At 37.7% G+C, this 17,356-nt stretch overlaps 1 protein-coding gene across 6 annotated transcripts in view; it reads left to right on the top strand.

Moving 5' to 3' along the window:
- TRPM3 (transient receptor potential cation channel subfamily M member 3) overlaps window positions 1–17,356 on the top strand; it is a 421,669-nt gene that overhangs the window by 302,771 nt on the left and 101,542 nt on the right. For all 6 annotated transcript variants that reach the window (XM_074569357.1, XM_074569355.1, XM_074569361.1 and 3 more), the window contains exon 7: window positions 16,764–16,938. In XM_074569357.1, coding sequence (XP_074425458.1) covers window positions 16,764–16,938 — 175 coding nt within the window. The remainder of the gene's footprint in view (window positions 1–16,763; window positions 16,939–17,356) is intronic.

The following is a 17,356-nucleotide window of genomic DNA, read 5'->3' as shown; positions in this document are numbered from 1 at the left end:
GTTTTACCCATTTTGTGATTAGCCAGAGCAATGCTGTCTCATTAAAAAGTGTGTTCTAGAATTACTTCTTACTACATAAAAAGACCCTTTAGCAGTACTTACAGAATCTTCAAAAATCCTGCCTACAGTTTCCCCCTTTTGGCTCTGCTCTCATGCTTACATTTTTATAATATGTTGTTCATTCCTCCTGTTTGCATTAAGGCCTTCATTCCATGTGGTATAGATGTTACTATTAACTGCATTGTTACTACTAACTGAAATATTCTCCAATCCTTAAAGAGTTTACACATGATTGCCGAGCACACTTCCATCATATAAATGATCTTACTGGAGCAGCGGAGAAAGGCAGGGATACACATGATTTATATACATAAGATGATTGCACATAGCCTATAGAAAAGTTTTTAACTTGAATGAAAGAGGTTGTGAATTATCTAGGAATGTTGTAAGTTTTTCTTTAGAAGCACAAGTATAATTAATTATCTGTCAGCAGAATCAGCACCTGGACGCATAGCATAGCAATGATATGTGCTTACAGAGTATGCCATAGTATGTTCTTAGAATCATAGAATCATAGAATTGTTGAGGTTGGAAGGGACCTTTAAGATCATCGAGTCCAACCTTTAGCCTACCCTGACAAGAGCCACTTCTAAACCATGTCCCTCAGTGCCCCATCTACCCTTTTTTTAAACACCTCCAGAGATGGTGAATCCACCACCTCCCTGGGCAGCCTATTCCAATGTTTAATAACCCTTTCAGTGAAAAAATGTCTCCTAATATCTAATCTAAACCTCCCCTGACGTAACTTGAACCCGTTTCCCCTCGTCCTATCACTTGTCACCAGGGAGAAGAGGTCAGCCCCCATCTCTCTACAACCTCCTTTCAGGTAGTTGTAGAGGGTGATAAGGTCTCCCCTCAGCCTCCTCTTCTCCAGGCTAAACAACCCCAGCTCCCTCAGTCGTTCTTCATAAGGTTTGTCCTCCAGGCCCCTCACCAGCTTTGTAGCCCTTCTCTGGACACGCTCCAACACCTCAATGTCCCTCTTGTAGCGAGGGGCCCAAAACTGAACGCAGTACTCGAGGTGGGGCCTCACCAGTGCCGAGTACAGGGGGATGATCACTTCCCTAGTCCGGCTCACCACACTATTCCTGATACAGGCTAGGATGCTGTTGGCCTTCTTGGCCACCTGGGCACACTGCTGGCTCATATTCAGCCGGCTGTCAACCAACACTCCCAAGTCCTTTTCTGTCGAGCTGCTTTCAAGCCACTCTGCCCCAATCCTGTAGCACTGCATGGGGTTGTTGTGACCCAACAACAGTGTGTATGTGTGTATGTGTAACTATTTGGGGAAACATACAATCATTTCCTTTGTCTTGCATGTGTCAGCACATACATATCAGTAATAAAATTTGTGTTTAGAATGCATTATAAAGGAGTAATGTGCTTTCAGTAACAATTAGAATGGCAGAATAAGCTTTTGTGTTATTTGCAAATCTGACAAATGGCCTTGAAAACATATTCATCATGTGCTAGTGACATATTTAAGTCCAGACATCTTTCTTATATTGAAAACTTCATCTACCAAAATATTTAAATTTTGATCAGAATACTGCCCAAATTTTCTGTTCTCTGTAGTTATCTGACAGAGATTTTACGTCCTTAAAATTTGCTTTGGAAATAGATGAAGTCCATTCAGTGAGGCAGTGGTGTTAAAATTGGGGTTAACATCTACCATCACAGACTAAAATGTAAAAAGATCTAATGTTTGCTCTAATGATATAGAAGAGGCTCATTTACTTGTCAGCTTGGACTACTTAGCTTTCTGCCATTTTAAAGTATAAAGTAGAGACATAACCTCAAAGAAGGAAAGAGTAGAGATGAGGTAAAAGGACTTCACTATCATGAGGAATGAAGATAACAAGAATATATAATGTCACCCAGACAGCAGAAGCCCAGACATTGCTGATGATGGGGGAAGACATTTTTCATTATGAAAACTCCTTGTTCTTCATGAAACTAGCTACCACCTTCTTCTTCAGGAGTAGTTATGCAGAAAAAACAAATCCTTTTTTGAGATTTTTAGAAATACATTTTCTAGAAAACCCAAAAATAAGGTAAAAATGAGGATGTGTAACCAAAGACATATTTGAAACCAGAATGTTAAGCCAGAGGACATAAAGGCAATGCACGTTTAATTTCAAATAGACTCCTTCAAAAAATCAGAATGTAATGAGTAGATTGGCTTATTTTGTATTTTATGTAAATTCCCTTAACAAACACACTCTTTTAGCCTTTTCAAAGCTTAAAGATCCAGAAAATGGACAAAAGGATTTCTTCCTCAAAGCCAAATATGCACTATAGATCAGAAGGGATTCATTTGCATGCAGTTGGCCACCCTTCTGGTATAGGCAGATTGTATCACAAGGCTTTGAAGAACAAGGTGTACATTTATGTTAAAGCTAAATGTCCATTTATGTTAAAGTTGACACAACAGATGTATATAGTGAGCCTCAACACTCCCACTCTCCTGCTGCAACACTAACACCTTAAGTGTTACCTACATTATGATTCATCTTCTCTGCACCATATGAAAACAACAGGAAAAAAATACATATTCTGTACCACAGTTTTACTTAGGGCTGATGCCTTGCCCTCTTTCCTAGAAACTCTAGAGACCTCAGTGGTGTGGTTTTTATTTCTCTCAGAAAAAGGGGGGGAAAACCAAACAAACCTCTGTGTATTTTGCCCAAGAATCACTCTGCACTGCTCAGTCAGTTCCACGCACTGAGGCATGTTGATATTTCTTAGAAAGATTACCACACCAAATCCTTAGGTTGTGTAAGTCCACCTTGCAATATTATTACTCTTCTTTTGATTAGTACATTTCTGGAAGAATTGTCTCCGAGACCATGTAGGGCTTCATGTGGAATATTACTATTCATTGTCAATCTGCAGTTGTTCTTATTTTAAACATGCTGTTTGGTGCTGAAGGTTTACCCTACCTGTACAGTATGCTGTTTGAAAACAGACAGGCCACAGACATTGGTAGTTGTGTCCTTGTATTTATTCTTTCTTCTTTATAGAGTTGGTGAATATAGTTAAGTTTTGGTAGGCGTATGAGAAAAAGTTACCTCAGAGTAAGGAATTGATGGATAAAGTTGGGTGATTTGACTGGGTAGAGAAGGCAATTTGGACAGGGTACTATGTCGACAATATCTGTTCATGTGACCCGTGGACTTCCCTTTGTCATCCTATGCCTGAGAATATATGAAGGGGGCTGGGAAGGCAAAGGGACGTTCAACTGTCATCACTGGCATCTTCTCTGACCATTGCACCATCATCAAATGCATTGGAATTCTCATTTGTTTCAGATTTTTCCTTCATATTCTGTGCAGCCCTAGATGCATTTTCATAACTACATAGCTGGGAAGGTGTAGGTACAGACTTCTTTCTAGGAAAGGAAGCCTACTGCAAGTTTGACTTCTGTGAAATCTGAGTAAAACTCAGAACTGTTTGAAGCTTGACTCTTTTGAGATTTTGTTAGAGATTGGAAACTTGGGCCTTTTTCATTAAAAGCATCATGATGTTGGTGGATCAGGCACTGGAGACAAAAATACCATCTCAGAAAGGGATGAGAAAGCACATGCAAGTTAAAAATTGTTCTTGAAGCACAGATAAATACACGATTGAGTGAAAGTGAATCCGTGAATTCCTCTCACGGACTTGACTTTCAACAGATGAGTGTGTTGAAAACATATGTGTTTTCATATGACTGATACACAAGCAAAAGAACATAGGTCAGCTTTATAATGTTTAGCCATTTTTATTGAATTTACCAGAAAAATCAGAACAAAGCCATACAACTAAGAAACAGATTATTTCAGGGTGAATATTTTTTAGCAAAATTTATGCTGTTCCGTTTCTCACCTGTTATAATTTTTTACAACAGGTGAGAAAAGAGGGATAATTTTCTGATAGTGTCCAATATGTTGACAAATATGTAAAATATGACAAGGAAAAACTCCTCAATATGTAATCCAAGGCAATGTAAAATTTCGCTATGTTACTGTGATAACTTTCTAAAGTGCTGGCTACAATGTGTGGTAGTGCTCACATCCAAAGGGAACTAGGAAAAGTAACGAGGAAGATTAGACAGAATGTGAAAATTACTGAAATTTTAGTTGCTCCTGAGTCTCTTAGGCTGTTACCTACAGTTGATGAGCTCCAAGAAGAGCAAAACCTGTTAGGTTCTGTAGTACTGGCCTAATAAGTAGTTGACTGCTATAACAGATAGGATGTTTTGACTGAATTCCGTGAAGGTTCTTGCATGCGTGTCTTTGAACTTGAAGTACCAGCTTCTACAGGATGTTGCCATCCTGTAGAAAGTAAACAAGTGAGTTCTTACTGGCTTGTGAGGCTCACCAGTCCCAAGGTTTAGTCTTACATAGACTCTTCCCATATCTTGCCTGTCCTGAGGACTCTCTAAACTTGGTCCTTTTGCAAAGATAGGTATGAAAATCAAAAGAAAGTGTCATACATTTTTCATCAGTTTTTCTCATTACCATCCTTGATGTCCTTTGGAGACGTTTTTAGGATCTGTCCAATATTAAATGAAGATACGGTCCAGGTGTCAGGTCCACAATTTTTTCTGCCAATGACACACCTGGTAGGATGGCGAATACATCACAGGGTGGATTTAGTCAGGTGAGGAAGGAGCACTGAACAAATGAAAATGAGGGTGAAAGTACTGAGATGAGGCAGAATAGAAAGGAGAACAGGCTGGGACAAGTGAAATGCAATCATACTCTCAGTAAACAGGAGAATTAAAAATAGAGGAGATAAAAGACAATTATGGATTAGACACAAGGAGACAGACAGGAATTGAAAGTGTGATTTGGATACCAAAAAGGAAATCAGAAAGAAGAGAATGTAGAACAGAAGTGACCATAATAAGAACAAGCAGAATGAATGCAAACTACAAGAGAAACAATAAATCTAAAAAAAATTAAATTTATAATAGTAACATTAAAATGTGGTTGAGAAGCACGAAAAAGAAAAAGGAAATGATAGTAAATGAGATTCATTGAGCCTACAGCAGAAGAAAAGCCAAAACATATATTGAAAAGCAAAAATAAGTCCAACAGTTGTGAGCTTTTCTTTATTAGTAGTGGTTCTGTGTCATTCTGTCACACATAATCCTTTAGTTCTCTGAATCTGAGAAACACAGCAAAGATTCTTAGAATTTGTTGTATTGGCTTACAGGTCCCTTTTATTTCTCTAGACATAGGGCATGTAATGAGACTCCAAACAAGTGGAAGTTCCACTTAATTTATTAAAATAGAAAACTGTTAAAGTTGTTCAGAAGAGGGCAGAATGAGTTTGGCCTCTTTTTTTTTTGTTTGTTTGTTTGTTTTTTTAAATCTCTACATTTCTCTGCTCTTATTACTGAAGAATCCTTTCAAAGATGAAAAGAAATATCTGTATCATCTTTGGATTCTGCTCTGGCGAAGATACTGGAGATAAGGAGTGAGGAAAAGGGAGAACTGGCTGTAAGAAGTACCACGGTGTGAAATTAAGTTTGAGATGGTTGTGGCATCAGGGGACGTTCCTGTCTCTGGAAATAAGACCCAGCATCCCTCTCTGTCATCCTGTGAAGGCTACCCTCCCTTTCTGCAGTCATGTTCACTTAGTAGTTAATAGTGTAATTGTTCTGGTGGTAAGCATACTGCAGCTGTGATTCACAGAGTTGGGGGAAGCAGATTTATTGTATATGCAGGTGATCTTATCTATTTGCTATTGATGTTGATATTTTATCCAAAATTGTTTTGTACTTATCAGGAGGTGTTTCCAAAAGGGTCTGAAGGCTGAAAACAATAGCCTGACAAAAAAAAAAAAAAAACAAAAAACCAAAAACAAAAAACCAAGCTGTAATGTTATTTCAGTGTAACCTAATAGGAAAGTTCTGGATTATTTCAGGATGTTCTCTGTTATCACTTAGCCTTTTTGAGGCAGCTGGGACCATAAGCAATACCACATAGATGTCCAGGGGTGAAGCAGATACATTTGTGGGGGCAAACTTTTTAAAAGATTGTTGTAAATCCAATACCATTTTAAATCCATTTAAGCAGCACTTACCCTGTGGTTAGACACACTCTATTAACAACCAAATAGCAGTATCTGTTGACTCTATTACTGTAAGGCAAATATTAGGTCAGAAATTTAAAATTACTTCCCTCAAACTTTTAAGCTCATGCTGGGTGGACTTTTGCTTATTAAAGTTCCAGAGCATATCTACTTGTTTATCCATTCTGCGTTAAGTACCTCTCACTAGGATGTCAAAGTGCTATGCAATCACTTGGACCAAAATGCTTCTGAAAGCCATCAGATTCATGTGGTGTGTTTCTTTTAGCCTTTGCTGATGCAGCACGCTGCTGCATACTCTGCTAGCCCCATGAAATATGGCCTGGAAGTGGAACTTTCAAGACAGACTTCTATATTGAGCTGAGGACTTCCTATGGTTTTCTTTAATTTCCCAGAACCCCCAAGTTCCAACTGGAGTTTCAAGACACTATAAACCTCAAACTCTGCAAAAAAGTCAGAAAGATATGCTCTTTTGCCCTGTTTCAAATATGAATGATTAATGCTTATTAGTTGATTTCCACTCAAAAATCATAGTTCTTCTCACATATTTAGGTTAAAACTAAGATCAGATTTGATCAAAATGTAGTTCAAAACTGCCAAAGAGCTGGTAAGCACACGAACATTTTTGTTGAGCTTCACAACACTTTATCAGCCTCCTGTTGGCAGTTAAATGGGATTGCCCACTAAATGCCACTGATAAACAATCCTTGCATAAAAAGTCCTGATCTGTAACCTCATCTGTTGAATAAGTAACCTGTACCTGTGAAACACATCATCTGTTTGGTGCAATTGGGGATTTGTTACGCTGGCACTTGCTTTAGGATTAGAGGCCCACATGTGCAGGCTGATTTTGGTGTTTCTGTTCCAAGTTAGTGGGATTACATGTATGAATTCATAATTTCATCAACTTTTTATTAATTTTTTATTTCGATTTAGTAAATATGTATCCACATGGCATTCAAATGCAGCATAGTTTTGTTTTAATTGTTACACATCCAAAATAGTTGTAACAAACAAAGAAAACCAAACCAAGAGGTACTGGTTAATATTTACCAAATTAAAGTGAGTATCAAGATACCTGTTTGTAATAGAGTTGTAGTAAATATGTTCAGATTGCATTTGTGTTAGGATTAAATAAATCTCTGAACTCAAGTTTTAGTTCAAGGCCAACTTGCTAAAAACTTGTATTTCTGAAGTTGGTTGCCATTTTACAAACTTGTATTTATGAAGTTTCTTGTTTCGATCATCATTGTCATACAGTTCGTTGTGAATGTGTATGAGGGATATCGTGTCTGTAAGGGGAGGGATCATAACCTTCATTATGTTAAAAGAAAACATATTCCCACTGGTTTTACCATGCTGGCCATTTGCCTTTGCGTTTATCATTACAGTTGACTAATGCTTAAACCAGCCATACACCACAGACTGGGCCCTTAAATGACAGATCAGGCTGCAACCAAGGTGGGATTGGGTCATACCTCAGAGCAACACAAGTACTTGCTGTCTAGTGAGAGCAGCAATTTTTCAGGGGAAAGAGAGGCACCAGCACAGGGCTTGTGAAACAACCCTGGAACTCAGGGAGATTTTAACTCCAGAGGTATGGATGGATAGCACAAAGTTCCTGAAGTCATATGTGCAAAGGAAGCTGTGGCCCAGATTAATATCACTTAATTAAAAGGGCAAAGGTCAGAGAGAATTTTTTCTTAATATCTTTGGGCAAACCTGGTGATTCATTCCTTATAATAAAGGAGCATTTTCTGTTATCTGGAACAAAACTGAAAAATAAAAAAATAAATAAAAAACCCCCACTAAAATTTTCTCCATAAAGCTGATGAGGAAGACAGGAAAATCTGAAAGAAACAGAGGTCCTCATCATGTAAAATTGTATGTGACAGGAAAAGTTTAAAAATACCTGGCTTTGCATGCAAATTAAATTTACTTTTGCACATGAGAGGATATAAAGGCCTCACTTTCAGGAAACCTATGGGGCCTTTGTGCTAAATAACCTCTGCAAAATCATCTGTATACATGCCTTTGAGTGCGCTGTGCATCTGCAAATGCTTGCAGACACATAAATATGTATATATCTGTTGATTTATATTATTGGATTTCTATTTTATTACTGTGTTTGTCAGCCACTAGAGACCATTTTGTTTACCACTTACAAAAGCCATTGCTCTAAAAGAATTTTGCAGGTAGAAATGCAGCTGTTGCCTACAAATGGTAGACCTTTTGCAGGACACACAAAAGTTAGAGGCCTGAAACAAATCTAAAGCCTGTCACAGAAAAACCACTACTAGTAGTACTACTACTACTAAAAGTCCATTATCTCAGACAAGCACATGACAACCTGTGATGTGATGGCCAGTGGAGAAACCTGTTAATTTATGTACCCCACCATCCACACTACATCTAGGTCTGGGAAGGTTCAGTAACATGTGCACCTGGAGGGTGGTGCTGTGTAAAACCATAGAGGCCCTTGAACATGCAAATATACCCGCTTTCACCAGGAAACGATGAGCCATTCCAGCTCAGTGTTGCCTTATACATCCCCATACAAGCCTGCGGTATGTTTGGGATTTCTAAGAAGAATGAGAATCCTGTTTGCACACTGCACAGATGAGCCACGTGTGCCTCACTAAGATTTCAGATGTCAGTCTGACTGCACATGCACTGTGTTTAGGTTCATGGAGGCTTGCTCTCCCCACCCTGTGGGACAGTTTGGACTCACTGGGTATGTCCATGGTGACTGTCTCTTACATGCAGTGTAAGACAAGTTCTTACATTACATCCAGCTTGTGGACAATGTGCTCTACAGCTGCATGTTGTGTGCAAGGTATGACATAGATGTGACGTAGATTTCCAGATGTACAGAATCACAGAATGGTAGGGGTTGGAAGGGACCTTCGGAGACCATCATCTAGTCCAACACCCCTGCCAAAAGCAGGTTCACCTAGAGCAGGTTGGACAGGAAGGCATCCAGGCAGGTTTTGAATGTCTCCAGAGAAGGAGAGTCCACAACCTCTCTGGGCAGCCTGTTCCAGTGCTCTGTCACCCTCAAAGAAGTTTTTCCTCATATTCAGATGGAAATTCCTATGTTCCAGTTTGTGCCCATTGCCCTCTTTTCCTGTTGTTGGGCACCACTGAAAAGAGTCTGTCCCCATCCTCATGACACCCGCCCTTTAGATACTTATAAGCATTGATAAGATCCCCTCTCAGTCTTCTCTTCTCCGGGCTAAACAGACCCAGGTCTCTCAACCTTTCCTTGTAAGGGAGATGCTCCAGCAGCTCCTGTGCCAACTGCTGTGCAGAAACTCCTCCAGTGGGACAGCCACAGGCCCCAACATCCCCAAAAAATCCAAATAATTAACAAATTCTCCAGCCAAAATTTCCAAGCTGAAAAAGAAAATGAATGTATGGGAGCCCACATCAACATGTCTGACCTGATGAAGGAGCAAAGGTGGCCAGCAGGAAATCAGTTCAGATGCACCTACCACCATCCAGTGTTAAGATGCAGAAATGGGAGACATTTCTGTCAAGGAAAATGAACTAGACCCCCTCGGTTTTGTTTGCGCTGATCTCAGGGGTGAACTTAGTACACAACATACTGATACGTCCTAGTTACTCTTACAAGCACACTTAAAAACAGGAGTAGTAAATGCATTTTGTAGTAAATGAGGCATTTTATTCACTTGTTGGTCTATAAAAAAATGGGTAACTTGTGTTTAGCTCTTCATAAAAAGAATTAGTAATAATTTATAAGACGGTTATAGATTATTTATAAATATACTCACAGTATAAAATATTCATGTTTTTCCAAGAACTGGGAAAACAAAGTAGGGCTTCTGCAAAGCATGGTAGAATTTTTTAAAATCCCTTTTCACACAGCACAGGCATTATGCAGTTTTCCTTGCTTCCATTTCCAAATTCATTCATTTCTTCTAGTTTATTGTTTAAACTTACATATTCATGCACTACCGCTGTGTGAAGGGGAAAATGGGATTATTTTTCTGTATAAACATGAAGACCTACAAGTTGCCACTGATGCACATTAGGACAAATGTTCTGCTGTATGTCCTTCCTGGAATCACAATTGCCGGAATGTCTCTCACTAACTCTGTTGCTGGCCACAAAGGCAATAACACAGTAATGAAGCTTTAGGTTGAGTGTATAAATCTTTTGTATGATATTGCGCTCTAATTTACGATATTGCGGTCTAATTTACAATATTGCACCAATAATATCCACAATAGGTGACAGTGTGAAACACTTATCAATCTAGTCTACCCTGCAAAAATCTATGCTTATTGAAATGCTCCAAATACAAGTTATTGTTTTAGAAATTAAGATAGTGATGAGCCTTAGAAAACTTATTTAAACTCCTGGGTCTTTGATAATATTTCTTCTTCTCTTTGGATGAATCATTATATAAAATGAAAATAAAGCCACTATTTTGCTGTATTCTATTAATTAAGTCATGAGAGACTTTCTGCATTTATAGCAGGAATGATAAGATTTCAGTATGTGAGATGGAGACCTTATTAAATGAGAAATAGTAATATGCAAGTTTGTGTGAGGTGTTTTACGTATACCCGCTCTTGAATACAAGCTGCATATTTCCTTTGAATACCTGAGGAAAAAAAATATCTCTGGCTTACAAACTATTTTCAATAACACAGAATAAAAATTCTGAGACCATTCTTAAGTAGGGAAACCTTTGATTTGGGATCAGACCTTTACCATCTTGAAACATAAGCGTAATTAACCAAGAGAGAAACCTCACAGTGGTAACACAATACCAATACCATTCCCAGCTATTCTCAAGTCTGCAGATATACTTCGAGACAAGAAGGTTCCTCTATATACCAAAAGGAAAAGGAAAAAGATTTGCTGAAACCAAAGCTCATCCTAGAAATGCTGAAAAAAAACAAAACCAAAAAAACTGAGTAATTTAAAAATAAATCATCCATGTAACTGTCTGACGGGTGGAAAACACCATAATTTTTCAGATATTTTAAAATCATTCACTTGAACTTAAAAGAGGATGAGTCTTCCTCTACAAAGGATGTAGAAAAAGCTGTGTTCAGTTTCAGAATGGACAATATTTCAGTGGAGTACATTACTGCTACTCTCCTTCCGGTTAATAAAATGTGAAATAAACAATTTCTAAGGTTGTATACTTAAAGAGGACTTAGTGAAAACAGCAGCATAGTTGGAGATAGCCCTGCAAGATGATTGCTATCCTTAGTTTTGCCCATACTAGGGCAATTTTGTACTAAATTCCACTGAAAAACAGGAACGTAAAACTTCTTACTTGTTGATTTATTGGACTGTCCATTTTAATACTTGGCACAAAGTTCCTGCCTTCTGGATGCATGATAGGAGACAGCAACCCCAGTGATGTAGTCCAGTTTTTCATCAGCATGGTTTTATCTTGGCATTGCCTCATTTCTGACAATGTCAACTCTGCAAGAAACTCTTCTTGTAATGATGATGTCCTTGGCTTTGTAAGGAATGTATTACCTTCAGATTTGGCATCTCGCTTCCCATCCTGACATTCTCCTTCTGAATAAAGTGGCTGAAACAAGAGGCTCTCTGTGGGTATATCAGGCACTTCCACTTCTTTGCAGACTATTGTGTAATGTGCATGCACAAGCTGAAATAGTGCTCTTGCAGAGAATTCATGACTCTTGCATACAAGGAAAAATATCCTGATTAGCAGTTAAAGAGAAGTTCATCAGCTACCTTCTTCCCAAAGTCAGAGGTTCGGTCTATTGGCATCACATGCCAACATTTTTCAAATTGGTCCGGTGTTACAGTAAGACAAGGCATGGTCAGTTCTCGATATCATAGATGCAAAATTTTTAGCAAATGCTATATTAATATCTAATCAGGAATGGGCAATCAATATTTCCTACCCACTGAAATTTTTCTAAAGATTGCATTCATTTCCAAATTCCTAGTATTTAGTGGCAAAGATGCATCCAGGATTTTTGGTATCAAACCATGTAAAAGTTTAATTCAAATCTGCTCTGTGTGTTGCCTCAGAGTTATTGAGAAGCATATTTCTTTGGTATAAGCAGCTAAGCTTCTATTCTGAAGCAAATATAATGTCACAAATTAGTTTAAAAGTGGTTGAGAACATCATAGAAAACTGGGAATGTGATAATTCCCACTTACCTTCTTTTTCAAATTTTAAGTTACTCAAGCAGATGTGACTTTTTTCTCCCATGTCTATGGACTGTCTTTCACACACTGTGGATACCATCACTGCTTAGAAATTAATCATGATAAATCTGTAAAAGCTCATAACATTAGGATTCAGACAGCAGTAGTCTAGAGAGCTTTCCTGAAAGCCAGAAGTGGTTATACTCTGAAGATATATCAACAATGTGTTATTAACTGATTTTAAAATGTTATATCTAAATCCAGAAATGTACTTTCTAATTTTCCCTCCAAACTAAGGAAAGAATATATTTTTCCAAACCAAAACTTCTTATGGAGAACAATGAAAATTACAAAGAAAAAAAATTCGATTTCGTGAAACTCAGGGAGGATTTCTAAAAGGAAAATGAGATTTGGAAATCAACTTTGTGTTTCAAATCTTTGCTGTTTCACAAAGAAATCTACCAGAATAATTGAAAGATTTGCGTTTTAATCTGGAACATAATCATATAAAAACCTCAAAGCTACGAAGTTTCATTGAAGGGTGGATTTGGAGTGCAGTTGTTTTGCTTTACTAGCCTCAAACTAGAGGGTTGTTTTCATGCTGGATGTGTTTCTGCAGGATCAGGGAAGAGAAAAAATGCCATCTGATTATTCACAGTGAAACACAACTGGAACACTTGCAGAGAACTGTTATATGCCATGCAACTGTTGTGACTATAGCAGTAAAACAAATTAAAAAAAAAAAAAAAGCAAGAGATGGCCAACTCATTGACCCCAAAAGGCAAAAATAGTTCAGCTGTATAGACTAACCATCACTGTTTATATTATTAGAATTATGTAGCTGATCAATATCCAGCAGAATACACTGAGACTGAACAAACTTCCAGTAGACTGAAGCAACCTGCTTTTAGGAACAGTTTGAGATACATAAGGTGACTGCATCTATAATGATTATTGAGCATCACTCCAAACTCAGAAAGTTTTTCCCTTTTAGTCTTACTACAAGGCTGTGAAGATTTGACACCTCTGATAGACAGAAATCTTCTGAACTCCATCTCAAACTATTAATGGCCAATGTGCTGTATGTCATGGGGATATTCAGATGTATTGTCTTTCACTCTTCAACTTCCTAATGAAGATGAGCCAAACTCATCTAAATCTTGTCTCATAAGATGGTGTCTTTATTCCCCATATAATCCTTTTGGCTTTTTCCTCAATTTTTTTTCCAGTTTGTTCTTTTTGAACATGGGTGAGCATAGCTACAGACAATATTTTGTGTGGAATTTCATGAGCGACTTGCACAATGGGGCTGATGTGCCCCTATTTCCTGCTGAAAATGCTTTGTTTTGTGTATTGCAAGATCATACCTGCTGTCCCATGGTCTCCTGGGATCAGCTGGATTACACCTTTCTCTTTTCTAGTATTTCTCCTGATGAGTTCCCAGTTTACAGTAGAATTTATTAATCCCGAAGTAAATGACTTTGCATTTTGCACTGTGAACTTTCTCCATTTCTATTGCTCAATCCTTAATGTCATCCAGACCTGATTTGACTCATTACTGAGAATACTTCTTAATACTATCTTATTAGCAGATGTCAGTACCAGTTCTACTTCTTTTTTTGAGGTCATTAATAATTATCATAGGATCAGGGTAAGTTCTTCAAGAAAATACATTAGTACTACAGTTCCAAATACAACTCTACCCATTAGTTAATTATATACTTTCAAATCTGTGCACTTATATTCAGCTTTGCTAACAATTTCATATATAACATTATAGCAAGTACTTCACAAAAGACAGCCTTTGGTAAACGTTCAGATCAGGCTTTTAAATACAGCACTGGGGTGGGGTTTTTTTGTCCATAAGGAAATAAAATGGGCCCTAACAGTCAGTTTCCAGAGGAAAATACTACCCTGCGGAAAAGGAATGCTGATGTAAGATTTCAGTGAGTTGTGGGCCTCCTACTCAGAGTTCATGGTAGATCTGCTCTCTGTGATCAGTCTTTTGAGCAAGGAGGACTGAAACAAGAACAGTGAAGGGAAATACTTATTCAGCTACCAAGAACGTTTCTCTTAAACTACCAGCAGAACTAAAAATGCTAGAAGCATTGGCTATACAATGTGGTGTAAAGAAAAGCTACAGAAGAAGCAGCAAGTACTGATAGAAGTTCAGAAAACTTGGTAACATTACTTTAGCCAGACCACTAGAAATTAAATTATAAAATATTTCCCTCCAATTCTGTATTAAAATTTTAACTGAAGAGAGTCTCTCATCAGCCACCATGTGATTAGGTTGGGAATTATTACAAAGAAAAATGTTCTGCACCAAGAATTTCATTTTTATTCGTCTTCTCATAGCAATTGTCTTACAAAAAAAAATAATTCTTGTACTAGACATAACTAAAACCATTTCTTTTGTCACCTAGTAGCAAAGGAAAACCTGGGCAGACATATGACATGAGGGTCTCTGCTGCATGCTTAACTACAGACAGGTGTATCATAATACATCTCTTGTTATGGGAATCAAATCATATTGCTTACAAAATTCTCAGAAAAAAATGGGGGTTTATTGCACTTTTAAGGGATGCAATTTTAAGCATGATTAAAAGAATATGCATAAACCTCAAATTTGCCAAATAAAATTCCTCTTTAATTTAAATGTCTTAAAGTTAATGGAAGTACATGTGGGACAGAGTAACCCATCAGACTTAAAATTCACTCTTCTTAAGCAAGAGTGAATTCCTTTTTTATTTAACTCTGTTCCCCAAAACAGCTTTTCCACTAAAACCTTTGGAAAGAACTTAAGCACAATAAGTACTCAAGGATTAGGCAGAACAGCAATTCAGTGAAGTCCTTAACATTAATTTAAAAAAATAACCAGTGAGCTCTGTGCAAATCATTCTGTTAACCACCTTGTTACATTCTACCCTTCTTACTCTCTTTCATTATCCTGGATTTTATAACTCTGTTTATAGTTTTCTTAACATAAATAAACACCTCACGCTTTACTTAAGTTATATGATGAAAGAGCCACAAACTGACAGTATATACAGCCATAACAAAGCATGCTGAGAGTCTCTCCAGGAGACACAATGTTTGTTAATAAAGTGGTTCAGGAGTGCTTATAATATTTTGCTGTTTTATATAAGAATTGAGTATTTTTCTTTTTTTAAAGAACAGTTCATTTTTTGACAGTAACTCAAATCCTTACAAATTTTTGTGGCTATCAAAAATCACTTGATTTGTGAGTGTTTCTAGAGGGTCTAACAAGATGTAATGTTCTAGTCCATTTGCTTCTGTGGGCAGCACTCCTTCTAAATGGAAACCTGATGCAGTCACATTAAAACTTGTTGTTGCCTGGCCTCATGCAGTTTTTCCCAACCCAACAGTTAAAAATTTGGGGCACTCTTTTTGTTTTTCAGTGAAACATCAAAATTTTGTGCAGAATACCTATAGTTTTTCTTAAGAAAAGCTAGTTTAAAAGGAAGAGTCTTTCTGTTGACAAAAAAAAAAAAATGCTAATAGAAAATGTTTAACTAGTTCTACTGCCTGAGTCCTTTTGAATGTCCCAAGTCTCAACTGTCCAAGAAGTGACAAGCATTTTCAGTCATGTTAACACCAGCCTGGTGTCAGATTGCCTTTCTCTAAATCCATAAGACTTTCCTGGCAAAGTCTAAGCTGCAACTTTTGCAGAGGACTCCCATCAAATTATACCACAAGTATTGAAAATGAAGACATCTCTCCCCTGATTCAGCACTAGTTCAGCTCTCTGGAGCAATATTCCCTCTGTGGGGCCTGCAAATCAAGGAATATTCTGCAAAATTGGGAGAGAATTCAGAGAAAAACTGTCAGATGGTCTAGAATTGGAAAACAAGTATTGCGTTGACTTGTAAGAGAATATGTTTCATTTATCAAAGAGAAGATTACAGGGCTATCCAGCTGCAACCTTAAAATGCACCTAATACAGCAACAAAAAAATCATAGAAGGGATTTTTAAAAAGCAAGGAAAGCTACTGGAAGACTCAATGATTGGAAACTGACACCATGCAAAATCTAGATTACAAGCAAGCTACAAAGTCATGACTCTGAACATGTTAGGAAGAATTGTGGTAGCTTCTCTATGCTTTCAAACCAAGATTTGATATTTTACAAAAAACTCATGATCTAATTCAACCATAAACATGGTACTTGAAACAGAAGATAATTCTAGAAAGTCCTGTTTTATGCAGTGGAACCAATGAGATGACTACACTGCTCCCTTCTGTCACTAAAATCTATGATTTCCCAAATGCGATTTTCTCTGACGTAACACTGTACAGTCACAATGCAGCAACTTCAATCTGATTTTTCTTTTTCTGTCTTCTGTTATTTTTATTTGTTTTGCTGGATTTGCATTTTTTTCTTCCTTTTCTTTTTTGTTTGGGTTTTTTGTTTGTTTCTGTCTTTTACTCCAGGAATTGGTCAAGGGGTCCCAGTGGTGGCCCTCATTGTGGAAGGAGGTCCCAATGTTATCTCCATCGTTCTGGAGTACCTGCGAGACACTCCTCCTGTTCCTGTTGTGATATGCGATGGCAGCGGCCGGGCATCTGACATTCTTGCCTTTGGTCATAAATACTCTGAAGAAGGAGGGTAAGTAATTTCCTAGGGTGTTCCTTCTCCATCCACAGGTTCAATTTGGGGGTAAGATACAGCCCAGGAAGTTATTAGCAATATAGTTCAAAAACAATACCTTCCTCACATGGCTGTTTCCATCACCAATACGGGTGAAATACTGAAGGTATCCAAAACAAACAAACAAAAAAAAAAAAAAAAAAAGGAGAGCACTTAAAGCAACAGTAAGGAAAGTTTACAGAATAAAACACAGGAGTAGAAACTGAGTCAAAGTTACTTGCCATGAGGTGTAACACATTAACAAGTACAGCATATGGTGTCTTGCAGTTGCAGGTCAAGGGATTCAGTCCAATGGCACAAGGAATTATTTTCACTGGCTTAGATATGTCATGTCACTCTAATATAGTAGACTGCTGTCTTCAGGTTTCATTCAGCC

This window comes from Larus michahellis, chromosome Z, assembly GCF_964199755.1.
Source record: "Larus michahellis chromosome Z, bLarMic1.1, whole genome shotgun sequence".
NCBI lineage: Eukaryota > Metazoa > Chordata > Aves > Charadriiformes > Laridae > Larus > Larus michahellis.
This window is presented reverse-complemented; position numbering and strand designations above follow the sequence as displayed.